Below are 25,078 nucleotides of genomic sequence, written 5' to 3' on the forward strand. Positions count from 1 at the left end.
AGGCAGAGATCTACACACAGCTCACAGGAGAGCTTTTCTCCAGAGGATTTGGCATGTCCTAACCACAGGAGCCCTACCAGAATGTGAACTTATCACTGCATTACTTCTGGGCTGCTTCCCACAGGCTGGGCTGTGCTGAGATGTGGGGCTGCCCTTCCCCAGAGCTTGGCCAGATGTTCTGTTCCCACTTCTTAGCAGCTCCAAGGATATCAAAGGCTGGTGCCATTTATCCTTCTTCTTTCCCTCTCTTCTCAAGAATATCAAAGAGAAGGAGAGGTGTGTCCTTCTGTCAAATGCTGCAGCTGCCAGGGATGTTCCCAAGCTCTTGCCATCTGAATCCAAACACAGCCAGAGCAGCTGCTCCTCCAGCCCCAGCCAGGGCCAAGCTCTGTGTCTGCACAGACACCCCAGGACTGAGCTCTGTACAGCTCAGCCCCAGCAATTCCCTGCCATCCCCTACTTCTGTCTTTATTCTGCTTATGCAAATATATGAAAATCTTCCCATATGCAGGGAGATGCATTATGCAGGGAATGTAACACCAGTCCCTGAACTGCATGAAGAATGAAGGTTGTGGCTGAAGGAGATGCTTCCTGATGGAATTGTCTGGTTTATGCCCATCACTGAATGGCTCCTGTTTGCCAAAATGCTGTTAGAGCTGGTGAGACAGGAATGCAAATTGTGCCTCTCTTGTAAAGTTGCATAAACTTGTAGTAATGTCATTTTTAGATTAACATTTACATTGACGAGAACACTAGAAGGCTTCATTGTTTACATGCACTATGGAAATAGATTTCAATTTTTGGTTTACACACATTTATTTGCACAGCATTTACTGATTACAAACCAATGTACATCACTCCTTTACATGCATAATGTAAACTATGGAGATCCTGCATTTTTTGCCCTGCAATGCTGTATGGATTTCCATTGCTCATTCCACACAGAGGCAAGAGCCTCCTTTCATCTCAGCTCCCTCTGTCCTTCAGTTGCTGTGTTGTCTCTCCTGAAACAGCCTTGCCTCTGACTGGGAAACATAAAAGTTGATGTCCCCTTTAAACAGATAGCATAAAACCCTAATAGGAAAACCTTGTCAGCAGAACTTCAGCATGACTAAAAAAGCCCAGGCAAAGATTAAAAAGCCTAACAGTGCCTATCAATTCATACCAGAGCTAAGCAGCACCTTAATGCTGTTTGAGAAGAACGTCCACGGTGCTTTTTTGGATGCTTCAGGCATCCAAACAACTGGAACAGGACTGAAAACGAGCCAGGATATGTGTGTGAGAGGATATGTCTCTGACTGCAGCCGTGTTCCAGAGTTTGCCACAGTCACAGCACCCGGGTCTCAGCATCCAGCTGGGTTTTGAGCATGCACAAGCCTTCCCACAGCAGAGCTGCTGCTCCTTTTGGCTCTGACTCCCTTGCCCAGCAGTGCTGGGGAAATTATTGGAGGTTTTTTTTTCTTTTTTCTAGGATGCTAAAATCTGAACCCAAGGGAAATCAAAGCTGAACCCTGGGGATTTCAAAGGCACAGAACCAACAAGGACAGTCAGTCTTTTTTTTTAAGTCCTTCCCTGTCTCAAGGACATAAAAACTCCTTGCAAATTCAAGCTGAAAAGCAAATAGCTAAACACAATACACTCAAAATCAAAATGTTTCTCTTTTGACATTTTTTAAGTGGCACTACTTGACTTTGTGTTTTGAAAAGTACTTTTATACCTTAAAAATTGCTACAAAAAAAAGTTTTTCACTGGATTAATAAAACGAAAACAAACAGCAAAGCTTAAACCTTTCATTGAGCCTGAAATGAAATGTTTACATTTTTTCATTTTACTGAAAAGTTGAACAAACATCCTTTTCAGATCAACCCATTTTTAATGTTATTTTTGATCCATACAACCAGTGAACCACAAAATCAATTATTTGTACAGCTCTAGTGACCAGTAGATTAAATTCAATGCAATAGAGAGATGGCAAACAGAGTCAATGAGGAGTGGAGAGATGGGAGAAGAAGGATGGACTGAAAAGGTGATGGAAGAGGCTCTTATAGATCTTGTCTCTGCCAGAACACCTTCACAACCACTTTAAAACTTTAATCCACATTGCTGCTGGAAACAGCAGCCTCACCAGAACTCCTTAGACCCCTTCCTGCCTCCATCCCCACAGTCCTGTCCCTTTGCTATCACCTGATCACAGAATGAACAGGACTAGAAAAGTGATCTGGTCAAAAAATATTTTTTTTCTTTTTCTTTCTTTTCTTTTCATCTTGTCAGATTACTTTTCTGCCAGAGCAGTTTTTCAGTTGTGGAAATCACAGGTTTGCATGAAGCCTACCTGAGAGGTCTGGTCAGAAAAGGCAAAATTTCTGTAGCTTGGAGGAAATTTTAGCTGCAGAAAGAAGGCTCAGGAGAGAACTCTTCCCTCTTCTCCTGAGCAACAAGCGACAGGACAAGAAGAAACAGCCTCAAGCTGTGCCAGAGGAGGTTCAGGTTGGACATCAGGAAGAGTTTCTTCATGGTAAGGGTCGTCACACATTGGAAGGGGCTGCCCAGGGAGGTGGTGGAGTCCCCATCCCTGGAGGTGTTCAAGGAACAACTGGACATGGCACTCAGTGCTCTGGGCTGGGGAACAAGGTGGGGATTGATCACAGGTTGGACTGGATGAACCTGGAGGTCTCTTCCAACTGAAATGATTCTGTGATCTGTGATTCTGTTATAAAACCAGTCATAAACTCCCTCACATTCACTAACCAGGTTGGCCAAGCCCGGTGCCTGATGTAGGAGTTGCATCCTGCTTTTCCTTAGAAATAATAAAAGCTTGTTATCCTCCCAGGCAGGGCAAGCAGCCCTATAAACCCTGGTGCTGTGTGAGCAGGCCTGGGCAGTGGGCAATGCTGGAAGTGCTGCAACACATTCTCCAGCCAATAAATTGGTGAATTTTCCTTGAAGTCAACAGTTTCACATATTTATGTCACAGAGAATCTGGCTCATTGTTTTTAATTTGTGGCTTCATAAAACTTTGAAAGTTTTGCGAGACAGCTTTGCGAGCCCAATTTTTTTTCCTCTTTTTATTTTTTTTTCCCTCTAAGGAAAAATTTAAACAGCAGAACAGCATATGCATTTCTAAGTCTATTGTAACCTGTGCTATGTGAACAGCAAAGATCCTGGCTCCATGATCCTTCTCTTCCTCTCTGCCAAGGGAGTGACATGTTTAGAGAGCACGTAGCCCAGATTTGTGGGTTTTCTAGGACTAAATAAAAATCTCTAGTGTGGCTGAATGTATTCAGCAGCACAAATCCCTTTATGAGCACGCAGTGTGGTGTCCACTCTGAACTGGAGAAACAGGGAAATCACAGAAATGTTGCTTAGATGGGACTCTGGGGGTCTTTAATCCAACCTCCCACTTGAAGCAGGGCGATCACCAGCTCTTGAGCATATCAGCTCAGGCTTTGTCCAGCCAAGCCTTGAAAACAACCCAGGATGCAGATACCTCTCACCTCTCCATGGACCTGTCCCAGACCTCTTCAAGAAACAGTGTTTTGAGGGGAGGAAGAGTTTTTTTCCCCCCAGGTAGCATCCTAATGAATTTCTAGCCAGCTTGTGCAGCCAGTTAGACCCAGCCTTTCCTGTCTCAGGAGCTCCATTTCCACTTTATGTATCCAGGGACCTCGTTGTAAGCAGTCAGTTTTGTCCTGTCACTCTGCAGGTGAAGGGCTGGGGCAGGACTGGCTGGTTTGGTGTCACATCCCCCACTAAGTTTTGAATCTGCTGCTGCATTTTAACCAGATCTGACAGAAGTCCCAGAAGGATTGTGTATTTGCAAGTTTTATGAAATTAGGCAGCCTCTAAATGTTCCTGCTGCAGGAGGAGTTGCAAGGTGAGCAGATCTCCTTTTTATACTCCAGGGTTTCCCTGCTCTCTTACACAGAGAGCCGGATTTCCCCGTCCCTACTGTCATTTCAGAGAATGGAATTAAACTCCCACACATGGAAAATCTGAATTTCTTCCTGCACATGCACATTCCCCTTCCAGCCCCGTGTGATCATCCATTTTATATTGCTCTTGTCCCTTATGTCCAAACGTCTTGCAGCATTTAATTAAGTCTGCCCAGCAAGGCAGAGAAGGCAATTGCTGTCATCTCCCATTCTCAGGGGGTGAGGGGGAATCCAGGCAAGGAGAAGTGAGCTTATCCACAGCCTCACCATGAGCCTGGGGCAAAAATCTGCATCCTGCCTGTTTTACCTCTCTGCCAGTCTACCCTTGGGTCCCTCTTTCCAAGGTGCTGTGCCCAGTCCATGGTTTTTGTTGGTTTTTTTTTTGTTTTTTTGTGTTTGTTTTCCTAGAGAAGATTAGTTTTTCTAGAACTGGCCTCAACTGAGCAGCATCATTAGTGAATTGCCTGTGTCAGTGCCTCTGCCTGGCTATTTGTATCAGGTATTCAAGTCCTCAGCCCACTGTTTTCTTTGCTTTGCCTTGTAGCTAAATAATCACTTTCTGAGAGAAGGGAAACAGGACAACACTACAACATACTTCAAAGCAGTGGGTTGAAGCTGTTAAGAGTTCTGTGGCAACAGGAATGTTTTCTGGTCTGAGCAGGACCTAGTCCCAGAGACCAGCTGAGCTTCATCTGTTTTCCAGCTTTCCTGCAGTACCTCGTACCCAAGGCTCTCATGACTAGGAACAACAACAAGGATAGTGATAATGAATATTCAGACATCCCACAAACCAGTCTCAGCATCTGCCATCCTATCTGCATTAGCATCAGTGTGCACAGATAATGATCAAAGCAGCATTTTCCTGCCAGGGGCCCCCCTAAGCCACCCTTATTAGTATGAATCGATGCTGATTAATGTGCTTCCTTAATGCAATTGTATCTACTCCTACTGATCATGATTTAATATAAAACATCTCCCCCTTTACTTGCTTTCCTCCTAATACCACATGCAAGGTGCAAACATTGACTGTGGGTACCAGGAAAATCAGTGGTCCAAGTTTTGCAAGAAAAGGACCTAAAGTCTACTGAAATTAAATACATAGAGGAAGAGAACAAACCTTTGGAGACTGCAGAAGTGAACTATTTTCCATGCTGGGATGGTAGATCTGGTCAAACCTCACTCAACAAAACCACAAGTGCCCCAAGGAACTGTCTGACCAAGGGACAAAGAACAAACGAGGTCATCAAAAAACATATGGGAGAAAAGAAACACTGAAAGAGAAGATTGCACAGAAAATTCCCATGCTCCCTATCGGCTGCTTTTCTAAGGAGTGATATCCTTAATGTAGAATATGTGCCTCCCTTGGGCTAGTCTAGTGCAAAGAGCAATTGAGAGACATCATTTGGTAGGAAAGAGGCTTCTATGTTGGAATTAAACAGTTGACAAAATCCCAGCAGCTTTACAGAGTCTTGAAGTCAATTTAAGGAGCCCACAAAATGAGATTTTTACCCCTGTGGGTTTCAGTAAAATGATATGTTCTGGGGGGCAGTGCACAGTCCATCTCTAAGCTGCTAGAATTTACTGTGGCTCCACTAACTCTCCATAGCAAGAATGATTTTGATACTCCTTCAAAAATGCATGGGCTCAGTTTTTAAGTGACCAGTTCTGCCAACAGGGCCAGATATTAAAATCAACCAGCCCTCCAACATCCAGCCAGCCTCCTACCTCATGGCTCCATATGCTCTGCTAAAGCCCATAAGGCTTTTCCCTGCTCCTCAGGTGGCCATAGTTGGGTCAAATTAGTCCCAAAGTGTGTTTTTCCAAAGTGTTCCACTCCCAGCAGCTCTAACCATGACACACATGGTTGGAGTTCCCCATTCCTTCAGCTCAATGCATGGTATTTGGCCATGAGATGTTTGAGGTGCCCTTACAGTCTTATTGTCTCTCTAAACCCTTTCCCTAATGGTTTCCACTGGATTTTGTCTCATCTCCAGGTTTTTTTATGAGTAATGAGTTCTTCAACATTGTAACCATCTGCAAGACTCTTCTCAGACACCTCCCATGCACACAGAATGCTGCTGCTTGTTTTCTCCCATGGTGGAAGGAGGATGCTGTGTCCTCCCCATGCTGCAAGTCTTTCATAAGTACTTCAGCAATAACCAGCAGAAATAGAGAAAAACAGATCCCTTTCCCGTATATAAAGTCCATCCTGAACTAAGACTTCAAATTCTTAGCAGTGTGCTACAAGTCAAAAGGGAATTTGTTCCTCACCTCATAACAGATAAAACTGGAAATCACAGGCTTCACATGCAAACAATTCTTAGCTCCTTTATAAAATTGGAGACAGCAAGGCCATGGCACAGACTGCCTGCTCTGGGTGTGAATTCCCCATCACAGAAAACCTTTCAGGTTACACACAAACCTCTGTCAGACATGACACAGGTACATCTGAGTCTGCCTTGGGGAAGAGGCACGGAGTAAATGACCTCTCAAGGTCCTCCCAGACCCGTTTCTTCATGATTCTTAGAGACAGGATCCCAGGCTTGATGGCTCTCTGGCCTGACCTGCAGTGACAGTCCGTGGATGTGTCTGAACACATCCATCGCTCGGGTTTCCCTCCCACCCCATCCCTGCAGGACGCTGTGCTGGCAGCCCGGGCTGCACAGCTCTTTAGCAAAGGGCAGAGCTGCTGCCGAGGGCATTGAGAGGGGCAGGGATCTGTGGGCTTGGTCAGAGTGTCTGTTGTCAGGCAGGGCAGGGGGTGAGCTGGGGAGAGCCACAGCCAGGCAGAAAGGCTTTTTGAAAAGGCGTGTTTCTCTGCTGCTCTGTGCGAGCAAAGGCACAGAAACCTCACTAGTGGAAGCATGGCAGCATAATTTCTAGTTTTTGGAGTTGTCTGCCCCCTAAGCTGTTTTGAATGAGGACAAGCCAGGACATTATTTTCATCCCATGCTAACCTGCCTTTGCTCTGTGGGCTGGTATGAGGGGAGGGGATGCTGCACTCCCTGGAGGTCACGGGGCAGAAGCAACTCATTTTTCTTCCCCACAAATAGACGATGCCTTCCATGCCTCTATTACTCTGCAAGTGCTTTTGGCTCCCTGCCCATGGGAGGACACTGCCTGCACACATGTGGTTCCCTGCTCCCCCATCCCCAGCCATCCTCTGTCCCCATGTGCATGGTGCCAATGGGCTATTCAGTACTTCCCTGCCTACTGGTTTGCATGGTTGTGTTTCCAAGTGTCTCTCTGAAGCACAACAGGACTATATAATTATGTAAATGCACACATGTCTCTGAGAGTTTTGCAGTCTCTTTGGGTTTTAGCACAGATCTCCTGACACTTGCTGGCTTATTCCCCTTCACTCCAATGCACTTGCTGCTTTAATGGGAGGTTCATGTGAGCACCCCAGCTTTTCATGTTAAAATGAAGAGGAAAAAAAACCCCTATGTTTCTGGATAGCACAGCTGGCAAGGAAAGCTTGAAAAAAGCAACAACAAAGGCTTCAAACCCTAGAAGGCAAAGGAAAAACCAAATTCTGCCTGTTCTCTTTGATTTTTTAATTCTCTGTAGTTTTCTAAACCAAGATCACAGTTCTGTGGGCAAGTCCAACTCATACCTGGAGCTAATCTGCACAGGTCTTTGGTGGGCAGCAAACAGATAAGGCTCATGCACAGCAGTGTGAGAGCTGTCACACTGAAGTGTGTTGTGACATCTTTATGCCCATGTGAACCTGAAGCTATTGGCAGTTCACATGTATGAGTTTGGGCTGTCCAGAGCTTCACTGATTTGAAAAACCTGCTTGTGAACCTGCCTCTGAACTGTCTGTCACCACAAATGAAGAACACCCACACCCTTAGTCTCCTTTTATCTCCATCTATGCTGTGCACATTGCCATGACACTGCAGTGCTTTCATCTCACTATCAGAGCACTACATCCCAGTCTTTGAAGCAATTTGCATTGCCAGCTGAGGACCATGGAGAACCAAGGGAGTGTTTCCAGGTGGAACGGGGACAATGATGCGTCTCCCATTGCCTATGAGCCTGGAGCCCACAGGGAACTGGCTGAGTTCCCACCACCAAACAACTTCTCCAAGCTACAGGTGGGGTAGGAAACCAACATACCTGTATATTTTATATCTGGTTGTAAATCCTTGACGATGTCTTTCCACAAAGGATAAGTAGCTCCGTGAGTGGTGGAAAGGCCCCCTGTCTGAAATAAGCCAATCAAACTCCTTGGAGACATGTTGGTTGGTAGCAGCTGGGTCCTGGTGGGAGGGCTGTACGAGTATATGGTCCCATATAAACAGGAGGTAGAGGAACTCAACAAGCCTCCAGTTCATGCTTTTCTGTCTGCCTTTTTCCTCTCATTCTTGCTCCATTCTGTGGAGTCCTGTTGAAATAGAGAGGGAATAGGAGGAAGAGGAGAGAGAGAAATGGGGGGGGGAAGGAGAGGGAGGAGGGAGAAAAAGAGAGAGTTTTAAAATGGAAATTGTTTTGATCCTTTGACAACCATGTCTCAGGGTGAAAATAGACAGGAAAAAATGTAGTTTTAAAATACTTCAGTTTGCCTGTGTTACAGCTTAGAGTATTTGGCAGTGTTTTATTCATGTGCCTAAGTGGTGCCTTTAACCTCCTGAGCATTTATCACCTTTGAAATAACCAGGTCCCGACCTGAGACATCATCACCCCAGCTTTCCATCATTCCCCTCGTGAAGTTCTCTGCAGTGCTGCAAAGGCGAGTGAAGGCCAGGCACAGGAGGTGGCTGCACCCCAGGCTACAATTACCCCTTTATTGTCCCTTTAATGTTGTGCCAGAGAAACGTGTCTTCTGCTTTCATGTCTCTCTGATGATCTGTAATCCATACTCTGTGCAACCTGAGCAATCTATAAAGACCCAGCTCTTACTTTCAAGTGTTGCCAAAGAAAGAAATAAAACAAAATAATTACCCAGGCTCCAGCGACGAGTGTATGTGGACACACAGACACACACACACACAGACAGACACACACAACCATGAAATCTTGCCAAACTTTGACGGATAAAAATGTCCTCAACGTGCTTTCCTGCCTGTGTGTTGGAGAGGTGTGTATCTGCTGGAGGGGGACAGGATCTGTTGCTATTTCAGTGTGATGGCAGAACCTTGAGGCTCTTCCCAAGATCAAGGCTCTGTGGGGAAACACACTGAACGTGCATATTCAGTGTAGGAGCTTTACTGGGGAGCTCTAGGGAATGCTGCGCAGCACCTGGTCCAGGGTACACTGTTGCTCCCATGGTGGGAGAGTGGCTGTCCTGGTGTACCCTCCAGCACAGCGTGGCTGAGGACAGCCCTGCCACGAGCCAGCTCCTCTCCCTGACGAGTGACAAGACATATGATGAGTAGGAAGGAAATCAGAGGGGTGGGGTGCCTTGCCAAAGGTTACACAGCATGCCACGGGTACATCTGGAAGAGAGCCCTCATCTCCTGACTCCCATTTCCAGCATTTCAGCCGTTAGATCATCCACCTCCGCAGTCAAGCTGCTGGCACAATGCCCTTCTCTGAACAAAGCCATGAGCTCCCTTAGGGGCAGATGAGGGGCTTGTTTAGCAACCAGCGTGGACCCCCCATCTCCTTCTGAACCACAATGTGGCTGCAGCATCAGCCCAGCCTGTTGAGTTGTGCTCCTTGTCACTGGGTGCTGCTGATGCTGCTCATAAAAAGCCTTCTCTGCACCCTCAGGATGATTTCTTCCTCCTGCCCCTCCCTCTCCTGTCCATTTGCCTGCCTTTGGGTATTTGTGGAGCATGTGCCAATGGTGTGTACACCTGGGCTGGCAGAGAGATCTTAAAGCTGCATCCCCCAATCTAGAAGCTCAAATCTGGCCAAAAGTTACCCTTCAGGACAGCTGATACCCACCTATTTCTGTAAAATACAGTGTAGAGAGAGTGTAGTTACTTTTTAAAGCACAAGAAAGGTTATGCAGAGCTCTGCCAGTGTCAGGCTTATTTATACATCTCTAGAAACCCTTCTGGTTTCCAGCCTGAGGCCACTATAAGCACTCTAAAAGTTTGCAATTCCCAGAGAGAAAAGGTTTTGCTAAGAGTGTAGGAGAGGCCAAACTGAGGTGTGCTAGAGGTGCCACACACATTCACACCTTGGCTGGTGTGAGCAGCAGAGCACAGACCAAAGGCCACCAGCATTTCTGGTCAGTATGACCATATCCTCCCCTGCAGGAATTTCCACCAGGAGCACAGCAAAGCCTCAGCCCATGGCAGTGTCTCTGCAAGTCTGCTGTGCAGGTGGATTGACCCTGAGTGTGACAGGGAGCACAACAGCCAAGTATGTGCCAGGGCGTGTGGGAGCCTGCACGTGTGCACAGCATGTGGTGGTGGAGCTGCAGTGAGCTCAGCAGCACTTGACAAGACTGAGTTGTGTAAGTCTGGTTAAAAATGACACTCAGCTGTTGCATTACAGCAAGAAATGAGAAAAAATTAAGTATGGGAGACTCAATGAATGTTTGCTCTTTGTGTTGGCCATGTATAAACTTCTTTCTAATTGCAGAGGGACATTACTGTTACTAAACCTGAGGTACCTGCAGCTCCTGACTGAGGAGTTTGTTCCTCTTCTGGAGACATGTATTTAACATCAGCCTTCACCACTGACTCCTGCTTCACCCATAAACAGGGCAGCTCTTGGTGCTTTAGTCCCTCACCTCTCACGAAGGACTGGTTCTAGTTTGCCTCACAGAGCAGGGATTTGGGAAATTTTCAGCCCCACACTGAAGGGAACAACATATTCCAAGTGGGCTACAGTACACCTCTGCTTCCACTCACAGCAGTCATGAGCCCAAGGTGATTACTGGGAAACGCTCCCAGCTGCATCCCACCCTCAGGATCTCTAAATTCCAGTTCAGCAGTTTCTACTGCTTCTCCACCCAGGCTGTATCTCTGCCTTGCTGCTGTTGTCCCATCGCAGTGGGATGCAGCTGCAAGCTCAGCAGCTTTTCCCTTAGCCGGGTGTGCCAGTCACTGCTGATAACGATCAGGTGTTCTGCACATGTTGTCCAAGCTTGCTTGGTTGTCTGTTCATTAAATTCATCCATAGCTACTCCTCTCATCAGCCAGCCTGGATCAGTTTTCCTTTAAATATTTCACTTTCTATTGAATTTCTATTGCAGAGAGAGGCAGGGAGCTCTTACATACCAAGGCAGAGTGACAGCCCCCTCCAGTTACCAGCATAGCACAAGTGAGGATTGAAACATGAGAAGAACCAAACAAAATGGGATTCAGAGAAATCCCAGTGTGTCCTCCCACATGTGAACATCATACATTGGGGAAATCTCAGCTTGTGAAAGAGAGAAGATATTCCCTAATTCCCCCTACGCACTTCTTCATCCTCCCTTCCCTTCCTTCAGGTCACAGTTAGAGTGCAGGATGATTGGGTTTGTGATGGCTCTTGTACAAGAAGTAAGACATAGGGAGAACATGCCTTGAGACCACTGGAAGAAAAGGCCACATCTCCAGTCTGGAAACTGGCTAGATCAGTACTGAGAGCAGGGAATGGTGCCTGAGGCAATGGAGGATGGAAGAGCACAACTGGGTCTAGATTACTATCACACCATCAACTTTAATTTTTTAGTAGTATCTTTTCCCCCCCTGTAGCTGCTGTAGAGATGTTGTTTCACATTAAAGATTAATACACTCCACAGGGCTAGTCCCCATGGAAGCTATAAAGCTTACTAAAGTGGGATTATTTTGTGTCTAAGGCAATATTGTGAGGTGCATTCAATCTAACTCTTAACAAGTTTGAATCTGAAATTAATTTGTTAGGTGTCTTTATGGGGCTTCACTGATGTGAAATATGTTCGGGGGATTTGGCACAAGAGATGAAGAAAGAAGAAGGAAGGTGATGCCTCCAAGTGTATAATGCTTGGGTAGGAGACCTAAGGCAATCCAAAAGCTAAATCTGGCACAGAAGGAACCTCAGCACTAAAGGGGAGGATTGGGAGAGTCACACACTGAGTTTTGACCCAGGAATCCAGTGTTCTGCTCAGTTCTGCTCCAACACCCTCTAGGACCTTGGGCAGTGCCCTTACATGCTTTTTTGACCTTACTTTCCAATTACCAGAATAGAGTCACAATTATATATGTGTAACTACTTGGACCATGAACTTGGAGAGGCCAGAATCTGACTGCAGCACTTACCAAAATGGCAATCTGCTGCCCACAGGACTCAACTTACATTGTTCCTGTCCTACAAGCAATGAACAACCATCTCAGCAGCAGCAGTTGAAAAAACCCAAACCACAAAAGCCATTTCCACTCAGGAGCACTGTAGAGCAATGCAGGGAGCTGGATCTTGGTTCATGCCAACAAACATGATCATGCAAATGTCACATCTGTTAATAAACATGATCAGTGGGTGAGCCAGAACACAGGCTACAGTTCAATACATAAGTAGTGGGAGAAGAAAATGTTTGATGTGGTGATTCTGAGTCATGTTCCAGTGATTTTCCAGCATCATCCATCCCTCAGTGCAGATGGAGATTCCCATTAAAACCACTTGTAGTTTGTTAGATGGTTTAAGGTGGCTTTTTTCTAATACAAATTCAGCCTTGAACATTAAATGTTCCTTATCTTATGAGTCTTCAGGATTCTTGCAGGAAAAATAGGCAAGTACTTTCTGTAAAGTGCAAGTTGTATTTGAATGTACACTTAATTTCATCGTGATTGATATCTGTGTGTTAATTATATTTTATTTTCAGCAATACCTTTGCTGTCACAAGGCAGTGCCTTTTATCCAAGGAGTTCAAATTGAATTAGAGACATTAATTAAAGCTCTCAGCACTCTAGTAAGGCAGGCAAGTGCTGTTACTCCCATTGTTTCTTGAAATAAGAAGAAAAGAATAGAGCTGGGTGTCTACTTAGCCACTTAAAAGGTAATTTTTATACAGTGGAATAGCTCAGAATGATAGATTTTTGCATAAAATGATATTGCAAGGTCTGTTTCAAATGAGGGAGGCTGTGTAGCCCCAGATCCCTGCTATGAATGGGCAGACAGGATGTAAGTGCTCTGACTCTCCATTGCTTGCTGTGAGCATTCCACTACTCCTCTGCCTCCTGGGATTTTCTACCTTTCTCCCAAACCCTGGACCTTTCATTTATCCCTTCTCTTAGACTCAAGTTGGTCTTGCACACATCCCTTCTGTTTCCTCATGCTCGTTGTTGTGAAGTGTTTCCATCAGAAATGCAGACTCAGGAAAGGGAAATTACAGAACACATTATTTACAATAAAGAAATAAGTCCACTATCTCTTTAAGCTTCATGCACCAATAATTCTTTCTTGTGTCCCACATTTGGTTCTTGGCAGGTTCAGAGAGGTTTCTGCCTGCTGCCATTTACCAGAGGGAAGAGGCTAACAATTGCTATTTGTGTCTGAAACATTTCTGTTCTGCAGCAACTTCACACACTGCTTTAGGATGCTGATAAATTAGTAAGAGACTGAAGTGTCAAGGGAGAGATGAAACAGCTTATGTTAGTTTAGACTCGACCCTGTAAAGTGACGAATGTCTGACCTTATTTCAGCAAACAGCTTAAGTGTACCCTTAATTTTAAGTAGGGATAAGCTCCTCTAGATTTCATTCAGCCATCCTTGCTTTGAGTGAACCGTGCACTCACATTCCTGCTGGACAGGTAACTGCTGCCCTACACATTTAGGATTTAACTTGTGCAATTGGAGCAATAACATTTATGTCTTGCCCCTAATTCAGAGGTGGCCCATGAAAGTGCTGTAAAGGCAGCACCCACGAAGCAGCTCTGCTTGTCCTTTGGAAACCCTGTCCAGCAATCTAACCAAGCTGAGGACACCTTTTCTGTCAGAGCCAGAGGAAAACAGAGAACATGGATGGAAAGGGATGGCAAAGCCAATCTGTCGGGGTTTGTTAAGTCATGTGAACTGCTGTGGATAAACCTGAGCTCTGGGAAAACAGAATTTGGGCACTTCTGACCTAGATGTCTTTATAGCTCAAACTGCAGACACTGATATCTGACTGGAGTCAGGGATGGGGCTGCAATTCAGCAGTAGCTCTTAGTCCCTGGATGATTGTGGCATGCAACATTGTAAAATTCCAAATGGTTGTGGAGCTATTTCCTTGTGGAAGTGGGATTTCAGCATTTCAGGCAGCAATGAGTGAGTCCCTCTCCAAACCTCAGTAACTCTGCACTGATTGGTGTCTAAATTTGTATTATTCTTTAACCATTTCAGTTTTAAATATGCATGAGTGGTTAAACCTGTGGGATATTCATTAGCTGAAACATTTTTGAGTGAGAAAAGGCAAGGAGAGGGGAGGAGAAATGCCTTTCCAAAAATACCAACACAGTCCACAAATTCACTTCACTTTTGCCAAATTTCTCATGCTGAAAAAATAATGATTGGGAGATGTCAGTGTTTGGGTTGTGAGAGTTCCAAGGGGAAACATTTCCAAATCTCTATTTGAAACTACTTGAGCTGCTTCTTTTTCACCTTTTGATTTGTCTCTCTATCCTCTCAAAGGGAACAGTGATAAAAATACCACTTTTGACCCCAAATGACTTCGAGGAGAAAAGATTTTCTTCCTTTTCAGTTTGTCAACACTTTGCTTACAACTTGTCAGAATATTCAGTGAACCAAAACCACCCTACAAATCCTCCTTTATTAATGCAGTTCAACCAGCAGCCTAAAGGGAGCAGGTTTTGTGCAGAAACTCTAATTACTCCCTGCCTGTAACAAGGTGAGAATCACACTGGTAACAGCTCCATACCTGCTTTCAGCTCGTTTGTCCCCACACTTCAGCTAATTATAAACCACTAGTGTGATGAGGAGGAGGATGAGAGGTGGTTTAAAACCAAGACAGGGTGGAGCCTCCACCAAGTCACAAAAGCAGGTGGTGCTGGACAGAGGGAGTTAAACCTCAATAATCTTCATCATAAATCTACTGGCCAAGGTGCTATGAATTCCAGGATCCACAGGCACTTTGTTTGGGGCTTTGCTTGAAAAGGAGATCCTTCTCAGAGTCCTCAGTAGGCTGGGAAAGAATTAAAAGGAACTTCTGCTTGTGCAGATATGTGGTGAAGAGTCACAGGGCTACAGAGATGGTGAAGGGTCTGGCAGGGAAGCCACGAGAGGAGACAATGAGGTTTGTTCAGCCTGGAGAGGAGGAGTCTTAGGAGAGACCTCGTCATGGTATTCATGCTCCTCATAAGTGGAGGTGGAGAGCCATGCACTGATCTCCTCTGTCTGGTGACTGAGGAGGGTTAGGATGGATCTCAGGAAAAGTTCCTCCCCCAAGGGTGGTGGGCACTGAACAGGCTCCCCAGGGCAGTGGGCACAGCCCCCAGGTTGCCAGAGCTCCAGGAATACTTGGACAACACTGTGAGGTACAGGGTGGGATTGTTGTGGTGTCTGTGCAGGGCTGGGAGTTGGATTTGATGATCCCTGTGGCTCCCTTCCAGCTCAGGACATTGTGTGATTCTGTGATTTGGAAGGCAGTCCTGCTGCCCCCAAGCTGGAGCAGTACCGTGGTAGGTGCTGCACAACCAGAAAGCAGCAAGGCGGTCCATGCCCCAAAAAGCTCCCAATCTAATTAGGAGACCAAGGACAGCAGATGGCCAGGGACAGATGGGGGAGCACGAGGGAACAGTGAGATAATGCCGCTCAGCGGGCTGTGGAGCAGTGGTGTCAGCACACCAGCAGCCCGACTGTTGGCAAGAGTTTGATAGCTATTGTCACAAATGAGAGTTAAAAATAGGGAGGCTGGATAATGAGCTAGCTTTGTAGATGTTTGTGAGGAACTCCTCTCATTTGTGAAGTGGCAGAGATAGAATGAATATAGACGATAATAATAATGATAAATTGCACTTTTCTGAGCTGCTTATTAAAAAAAAATACGGGGGGTGGTGAGCAGTGATTTCATTAAACACTGCCCTGAACTTGAAATTATTCCTACTATTATTAAATTATTGTCCTAGCTAGTCCACTTCCCCATAATTTCATTCTAAGTTTCACAAAAATGCAGCTCTTTCTTCTGTCTTCCTCTGTATTTATACACCTCATATCAAAGTCCAGCAATCTCATAAGCGTTAATAGATTTTTATCCTTGCAGTAGCTTTAGAAGATCGGGAGGTGCTGCTTTTCCATTCTACAGAATGGGAATTGAGACATGGGGGAGATTAATGACTTGTCCCAGATCATTTTATAACTGCTTCAGGAATTCAACCCAAATCTCTTAAGTCTCAGCTCAATGCTATGTCTCCTTGCAGTACCCTTCCTACGCACCTTCATGCTACTATTCCTGAATTAGCTGGGACTTGCCACAGAGCTGCTTAGAATTTTTTTGGATTGCTCATTTTATGTAAGGAAAATGCCAATTCATCAGAGGCAAAACACTTTGTAGAAATTTGTTGATTTAAGGGGAAAAAAAGGCATTTTGATAAAGTCAGCTTTTCTTTGGAACAGAATGTGTCGAGTGTTCAGTTTGGAAAGGATCAGTTCAAGATTGTGTTTTGTTTTTCATTACATGTTGAGTAATATACATTCAAAATCAAAATGAAGTGTTTTCTTAAACAGTGTGTTTTGACTGAGCCAAAATAGATTTTGTAATTTATGCATAAGCAGAAATATCCAAATTCATTTAATACTGTGCTTGCATTTTGGAATAAGAAACACCTGCAAACCAGACACAATAAACTGAACAAAATTCATACCATTCCCTACAGTTTTTACTGGAAATTCAGAAAGGAGAGTAATCTGAATCTCAGTTCAACAAGGCCTGTGTCAGAGTCCAGAGATCCTGGGATTGGTTTTCTGCCTGTTCCATCCTGTGTGCCAGTCCTGCCTTTCTAAGATATTCCATTGCAACAACTGGGACCTGTAAGCAGAGAGGCTGCAGGAAAACAAAACTGATGGCCAAACTGCCCTAAAGAGAAATAGCATAACATTCAATCCAAGAAACCCCAGGGTGAGGATAACAGCTCCTTGACATGGGCTTCATGTCCCTGCAGCTACCTGAGGGATGCTGAGCAGGGACTTGGAGGTGTGTTATGCAAATCACTAATTTAAGTGTTTAGGATGGACTCTTTTAGCTCACAGGACACTGGTTTGAGGCTGAAAACATCCAGGTTCAGCTCCTTCTACAGCCCTACTACCGTTATAGGGGGAGTTATATGACCATTGAGGCACAGGTGCTTAAATTCAGGCCAGAGATGTAAGCTAGAATGTGTATTAGCCCCAAGTAGCACCATTTTATGGGCAGCTTCTGAAAGAGAAGCCAGAAATCCTGAGTGCAGGTCTCCTGCTCTCAGCATGCACCAGCCCAGGCTCTGCCACTGCAGGTTCTCCTGTACATTCTATTGAAGTCAATGAGCCTTGGGTTGGATCTCATTGCAAAAAGATAATCAAATACCATATTAACTCCTAATTTGGAACAGCATATTAAATTAGAAGCTCAAATTAACCTGGAACTGCATTTATATAATGAGAAGATTTAAAATCTGTGTATCATGAAGGTGGGAGAACTCCTACCCAAAGCTGTTCTCACCAACCCTACACCCTGGAGCCAAACTACCCACAGCACTGCATTCCCACCTATTCCCTAAGCCTGGAATTCTCACTGAGAAAGAAGGGTGTGTGGAAAATGAAGCCATCTCAGTCTTACCAGTCAAGCCCAGAGGGCTGGTGTTAGTTAAACTCCAACCATAGCCAAGAACTGAAAAATCCCAGCGGATATTGAGTATCTGCACTGGAATCTCACCATCACAAACACCCTCTCCCATCAGTGCACCAGTTCTGCAACACAGATCTGCTAAAAACCAAAGGAATTCAGTCGTTGCCAGGACCAAAGACCAAAACCACTCAAGCCTGAGCATCTCAAACATTAAAGCAGTTTGGTAGCCAAGTTTAAGGCCACCTCTAGCTGCGAGGTTTATTTATTTCCTTCTTTGAGACTGTTCTGCTCTGTGCTAAATCCATCTCCTGGCCACCTGGAGCGTTTGAGAGTCTTGGCTGTGATGCTTGTCTGTTTAGATAGACTGTAAGTAGAGCTGGTCAAAAAATTTTGACAGAACAGTTTTTCACAGGAAAACGCAGTTCTCTCGAAATTGAAACATTGCACAGGAACATGTCAATTCTGAGAAACTTTTTTACGTTTAAAGTGTCAAAACAAATCAGTTTGATCTTCTCTCTTCATCACAGTCATATTGAAATGTTTAATTTTGAGGAAATAAACACATTATTTTAATGTTGTTTCAATTAATTTGTTTTGACATTTTTACACATTCGGCATTGTATTGATAGAAGTTTAAAATGTACTGTATGTTGAATGAAATATTTGATTTATTATAGGTGTTATCATTATACAGAGATAAGTATTTCTCATGGCATTTTAGTGCTTCAGCACCAGAGGAACAGAAAATATTGATGATGTAAAATTATTACTTCTGAATTTTTAGTTCATAATAGCCTTCTGGGATCATGGTTCTCCTTCACAGTGAAGCTTCAAAAAGACCCAAACACTTATCAAAAGGCAAGAATTTCCCAAGGAAATAGCATGTCCATTTTCCAAGCAGGTCTGTCAGCTCAATGACAGCATAGCACAGCTCCACTCCCCTCTGCACAACAGAAAACCAACTTCCCTACTTGCTAAAAAAAAAAACAAAAAAAAAAAAAGAGAGAGAGAGAAGAAAATGGAAGAAAATGCAGATTTTCCTAGAGTGGAATTCATGTGTAATGTTTTCATGAGCATCAGGGATTTAAAAGTCTGAATACCATTGACCTCCTGGGGCCTTTGGCTTCCAAACCACTTATGTACTTTTAAAAGATATATTCCACCTCCTTCTTGGAAGTCGACCTGCTTTTTTTAATCTTGTCTTAAGCCACATTTTTGCTCCTCTGTGAGTAACAGAGGGGAATTGCCACCTGTGAACTTCGGCCATCACATCTGTGCTGGTGGTGGTGAAAGTGGGTTGAAAATAAGGACAAAGCAAGTGGCAAAAGGAAGGGTGAGAACAGCAGCACAGAGTGAGCCTGTAACGAGGCAACTCTATTGATTCTTCATTTCATGGATGGAAATGTCCCCAACGGCTCCTGTGCAGTTCAATAAGAGATGGAGGCAGGGCTGGATGGCCAGAGGACACAGAGTCCATTTTAAATGTGGAGAGAGGCAGGACCTCAACATGAGGCTGTGCCTGATGGTGGATGGGACAAGAGGCAGAGCATGACCAGTCTCTTTCCCTTCTCCTCCCTTTCATCAGGGCAAAAGAATATTTCTGTAGGTACTCAGGGCTGCTCCTTCCCACTGAAGCCATACCTGACCATTCTCTTTTCCTTTTCTTCCCTTTCAACAGGGCAAAAGAAAGTTCCAAAAGTACCAAGGGCAGCTCCTTCCCATTGAATTCTCCTCGGAGAGAGGGGTCAGTCCTCACCACCACTACCGGGGCAAGCATGATGTTTGTGCAGTGGGAATAAAAGGAGAACCATCCCCAGCCCTTGGAAGTTTATTTACAGGGACAGAGGGGCTTTTCTGTCTGCTTTTCCTCTTAAGAAGCCACACCTTGACCGCCAGGCACTGCAGTTGGAAATCTGAATTCCCCCACGCAGCTACTGGGAGGACACCTCTACATGCAGATTTGCCTGGATGTCTCCTCGTGCTCCAGCTGGCCTGTCACTATGGATTACAGTTTTAGCTAATAGTGAGCACTGCTGTATTCTGAGACTTCCATTAAGAGCAGAGGTTTCCACCTCCCTGCCCCATAAATGGCTTCATTCCAGACGTGGCCTCATCTCTGGGGTGGGGACGGAGCAAAGTGCCTCAATTTGTTTCTGTGTTAGGCAACAATGGAACAAGTTGAAGGCAAAAAAAGAGGTTTGAGCATGATAAATTTTGAAAACTGTGGATAATTTACTTGAAAGTTGATCTTGCCCCTTGTCATCAGCACATCTGTAGTGCTGGAGCCCGATCCCTCTGACAGCAAGAGTACAATGGAGCACTGAATTACCCCCTGGAAGAGTCCTTGAGGGAAATGCTTCATTACCCAAGCCATATTGTGGAGTCTCTTTGGAAAGGAGGAATACTCCTGCAGGGAGAGATTGCCCATCCATGCCAGACTCTGCAAATCATTAGCCCTTCACTGCCAGAGGGATGGAAGGGTGCTGACAGATCTAAAAGAACTGGCCTGGACACTTGACCTTTCCCCATTGCCAGGAGGAAATCACTGACCAGGAAGAATAGCACATGCTCCACCAGGCTCTACAGAGGGAGGGAAGATGGTCTGGATGAATTCAGAGCTATTTGTAAAGCAAACACTGCTGCTTCAGCACAGCCTGTGCAGTTGGCCAGCACTGCCATCACTCGTGGCCATGCTGAAGGGGGGACTTCCAGTTTGGCAAGTGCCAGGTGCCATCACAACTCCTCCTGCTCCAATGGAGACATTCAGAAAAGACATCCATGTGAATGCTGAGAGGTTCACACCTTTGTGGGCTGGGGGAAGGACAGGACATGCTGAGTGGTAGTTTACAGTTCCACTGGCATGGTGTCCTGACACAGGGAGTGAGCAGTCCCCTCCACCAGCACACTGCTGACTTCTGCTGCATCTCCCCCACACTGGAGAGCTCAGACATGCCTCTGCAGCTTCCCAAAGTGACTTTGTCTGTAAGCAATCCAGAGCAGGCATCACATTTGTGTCTTCAACAGCCTGACTCCCAGGAAGATCCTGTGCAATCAGCTGGCCAAATCCAAATCTGAAAAACACCTCCATTGCTGGTCATGATTAATTAATTCTGCTTCGACATTCCCCAGGGCACCTAGCAGCTAGTCAGAGCTGCCAGAGAAAGAGACACTGCTGTGGAACAGGAATAAACAGACTTTCCTCAACTGCAGACATGGAATTAGATAATAAATAGCTGGCTAGATAAATAATTTTCTGCAAGTGTTAAATTAAATGCAGAACAGGAACACAGCTGGGTTAATCCTGTGAAATCAAAGGTGTTTGGAAGGAGTTTTCGAAGAATGAGTAATATTTAGTGTCTACTGTGCTCATGAAGATATAGCCTGAAGTTATCTCTCATGGCTAATGTGACTGTTCACAATGACAGACATTCCTGGACATTTTAGTCTTAGTATAATATTCTCAGACCAGAGCAGCTCAAGAAAAATTCCTTCTATTTTACATATCGGCTTTCTTGCTCCTCCTGCCTGCATTTCAGACTAAACATCTTTGTTCCCACATCACCAATATGGTTTCTCCAACCAGCTCTTGTGTGCTTAGCCTGCGTTCCTCAGGGAGCTACCGCTGTCAGTCCAAAGAACAGGCTCTTCAGCCTCTTCTCCCGAGTGCCCCTTAAACACCTCTGCCCCCTAAACCCACAGGCTCTGCCCAGATTTGTCCATTAACCACAGAACAGAGGCTTCAGTGACAAACCTGGGATGCTGCAGGACTGGAGGAAGTCAGCAGGAGCTCCAGTGTCATTCCAGATTCAAGTACAGACCTGTGAGTGTGTTGTGGTGAGCAGATGGCTGTCTAACCCCTGCCAGTATGGCAGCCCCAGTGTGCAGGGAGCACCCCTAACCCCTGTCTCATTGAATATGCATATTCACAGCTGATTTTACTTGAGCACTGGAAGTCCCTGTGCACAAAGCCATCCAGATAAATCCAGCGCGAGACGCCCGCGCTTGAGGTCCTGTCATGGCAAAGCAGAGGGATCTGCTGATTCCTCTCTGCCCACACATCTCTCTGTCCTTTCTTTGCTCCCTCTTTGGCTTCCCTGAGGATACAAGTCCCACCTTGCAGATATGTTGATGTTCTCCTCCCAAGACATTCAATTCAGACTCTCTGCTCACATTTGAGTGAGGATTTCCAAGTGTGCAGTGGGTTCCTCTGCCTTCCTGCACACCTTTGTCCAGAGTCTGAAATCAGTTCAGACCATCCCTTCCCTCCCTCTTTACTGTCCTCCTTCACCCACCTTACTGCTTCTTTATCCATCACAGCAGGCACAGCCAAGACATGTTATTAACACTTGCCACTTCGTTAGCAATCTTCTCCAGGAGCAGCAGAGGAAGAAAGAGGAAAGTGTGTAAAAAGTGAAGAGTCAGGAAACTTGGATTAAAGGAAGAGTAGCAAAGACTTGAAGGTGTGAATGAGAAAGTACAAGAGTAGAAGAAGTACGAGAAAAATCTAATGGGTGAGAAAGAGATTTATAATTAACCCAGAGGCTAGTGAGAAACCAGGGAATGGAAGTCAAGACAGTAGGATTCTCTGTGTGTTTCCACTCCTGATTTGCTCTGACTTCAGACAAATCACTTTTACTTTTCCTTTTATCTCTCATTGCTCTGGACCCTTTGAGTCCATGTTGTTTGAGGTATGAATTGTCTTTAACTGCCTGTAGCATAAAGGAAACTGCAATCACAGGCAGTAAGGATGTGAGACATTGTTTTTAACACATCCTAAAATTAGGCTCAGAAAAGTGCTTGGGGATTGTCTACCAATGTTTATTAATTCAAATTGAATTCATTAGATAGTTACTGTTGAAAACTGGGATGGGAAAAAAATTAAAAGAATCAAAGCACGCGACTGAATTATTTCTTAGCTTAAATGCTTCATGATGAGCTGTTTATAAAGTGGATCTAGAAAGAAATGAAAAAACCCAAAGCCAAGCAAAAGTGAAATGATTTGGTTATGGGGGAAAAAAAAGGTTATGATTCTCTGCAAAATGTAAAGTTTTGAAGTGATTTTTTACTCTCCTTTTCTTCTACTCTCAAATATAAAATGTTTTCATTCTTCCCCTGCCACGTTAATTATATTCAAATACCTAAAAGTCTTTTTTCCCTTCATTTTTTGTTCCACAACCAAACTGATGAAGAAAAAAAAAAAAAGAAGAGAGAAGTCATTATTCACCTATTCCTACAAGGAATTCCAATAACTGTCTGTCAGATCTTCGTAACAACATGAGGGATCTCAGAAAGGCTGAGTTTCTGTGAATTTCTTAAGCTGACGACTTTCAGAATCCTTTGCTCTCTTCTAGTCTAAACCTGCATTCAACAGAGAACTTAAGTGAAATAATTAGATTTACAGAAAAATAAATGAGCAAATCCTTGTATCAAAAAGGAGAGAAAAGTTCCCAGGAAATAATCTCAGAGTGGATTTACTTTCTCCATTAGAAATTGCCATATATTGCTGGTTTATTTTAAGACAGTGACACAATCCTTTTTTACCCTTTATTTCTCTGAATCCTTTCTTTTCACTTCTCTTGGCTCTCTTTTTTTTTTCTTTTTTAAGCACCACTATTTCTAACACAGAACCAAATAGGCACAAGGTCCCTACAGAAAATTGGAACATGTGATGTCCAAATGCATGTGACATTAAGCAAGTAAAAAATCACAGTTCCCTCAATCAACCATCCCTGACTCAAACCCTTGAAGAGCTCTCAGAATGAGACACAGACACACAGGGATGGGAACAGCATGTTCCAGGGATCCTGTTCCTCAGGCATCATTTGAATCTGTTTTCATGTCTGGTCTCCCAAGCACAGGACTCTGCTCACAGCCACTCACCAGCAGCCTTTATCCCAGAGGTATTGAGGAAAGCATCACCTGCTTAACTCTCTGCATCAAGTGGATTTATAGAAAATTAGACACATACATAGGAATTGGGCATCTAAATATCTCCAGGTGTTTCTACACTGCCAGAGATCTTGGCTCCTGTGTTCCTCAGCCATAGACACTGCACTTGTATTAGTTTGCACTTCAGGTTTCTTCAGGAGGAAAGAAGCTTCCACTAAGAAATAACCCAGTTCTGGGTATATTTTGCTTTATTAACATCAGTTGTGGGGAACATGAGCAAGCACAAACCCTCCAATGGCTTGTTGTCATCTGCCACAGTGCTCCAGCAGACACTGCACACTTGAACATTCTGCATGTAAGGCATGGAAAATGCATCCTTGAGCTTCCTACTACAAAAATGCTGCATTATTGAGCTGGAAATCAGTCCTCATATCCTTTCAAGTGCTTGGAACTTTAAAATTGCGCCTAAAAATAAAATCCAGAATGTATTTCAGCTCTCCTGTTGATTTCCTTTTCCCAGCTTTGAAACTTATAGCTGGAGGTCTGCAGACAAACAGGAATGCTGTGCAAGGGCAGCAGAGTGTGTGTTTGTCCCCAGCACCTCTGTCCACCACTATTATGGCACCTGAGGGAGGGTCATGCCCCAGCATCAAAGTTATCTCTGACACGAAGGGTTTGGGGTCTGCACTTCACTGGCCTCAAGGCTCCATAGAAAAGCTGCTTTGGAGGAGCAGCAGGGAGGAAAAAAAGTGCAGCCACGGACAATATTTCTGCCTTCAAAACTGAAAACAAAGTAATGCAAAGCACTGCAGGAGAATCCACTGGAAGGAAGGACTTTTCAGCCTCTTTTGCTCTTCTTTTTAATGTAAGCAGCTTTATCTTTAATTGCTATTTACTGCAAATGCTGAAATTGGTAATGAGATTAATATGGTGGACTGAAACAGCAGCCTTGATTCAGGCTTCTTAAAGCACAATGGACGTGTGTGTGTGTGGGTGTGTGTGTGTGTTTGATTGTTTGTTTGTCTCTGTGTGTTGCATATTCCAGTAAAAGGCCAGCTTTGCCAGTGGCCTTAGGCAAAGAGGAGAGAAATTAATTCAGGCCAGATTTCTGAAGATCAAGCCATTTTGCTGGGGTGAAGTAGAGACAGATGCAAACCAGTGCTGCCTTTGCCCAGCACTGGAAATGTAAAACTCAACACTGCTGACTACCAGTCTTTGGGGGGTAATATTTCCTGAGAACAGGAGATGCTGAATTTTTAAAAATAATCCAGATTTTGCCTCGTGCCAAACTTGGATCTGAGTTCCCTGGGTAGTTCACAACCACTGTGTGAGCTGGAGGGCTCAGAGCCACAGCACTGACTGAGAGATTCAGCTCCTGTGCATGGAAACACATGCATTTAAAAAGCTCTTCTGGAAGCTATCAGCCTAAGTGACCTGCCCAAGGTCATATATAACATGTCAGTGACAGCACCATGATTGAACTATCTTGCTACTGTGCTGCTTTATTCACACAGTGCTCTTGCATCCCAAAACAGCCTCTGCTCCCAATCTGCTGCTCCCTTCGCCTCCTTATCACAGT

General features: G+C 44.7%; 1 protein-coding gene across 1 annotated transcript in view; it reads right to left on the reverse strand.

Moving 5' to 3' along the window:
- BRINP1 (BMP/retinoic acid inducible neural specific 1) overlaps positions 1 to 25,078 on the reverse strand; it is an 85,578-nt gene that overhangs the window by 49,550 nt on the left and 10,950 nt on the right. The window contains exon 2 of the mRNA XM_071574597.1: positions 8,055 to 8,322. Within this exon, the coding sequence (XP_071430698.1) occupies positions 8,055 to 8,272 (218 nt within the window). The 5' untranslated portion in view covers positions 8,273 to 8,322. The remainder of the gene's footprint in view (positions 1 to 8,054; positions 8,323 to 25,078) is intronic.

Source organism: Pithys albifrons, chromosome 20, assembly GCF_047495875.1.
Source record: "Pithys albifrons albifrons isolate INPA30051 chromosome 20, PitAlb_v1, whole genome shotgun sequence".
NCBI classification, from domain to species: Eukaryota; Metazoa; Chordata; class Aves; order Passeriformes; family Thamnophilidae; genus Pithys; species Pithys albifrons.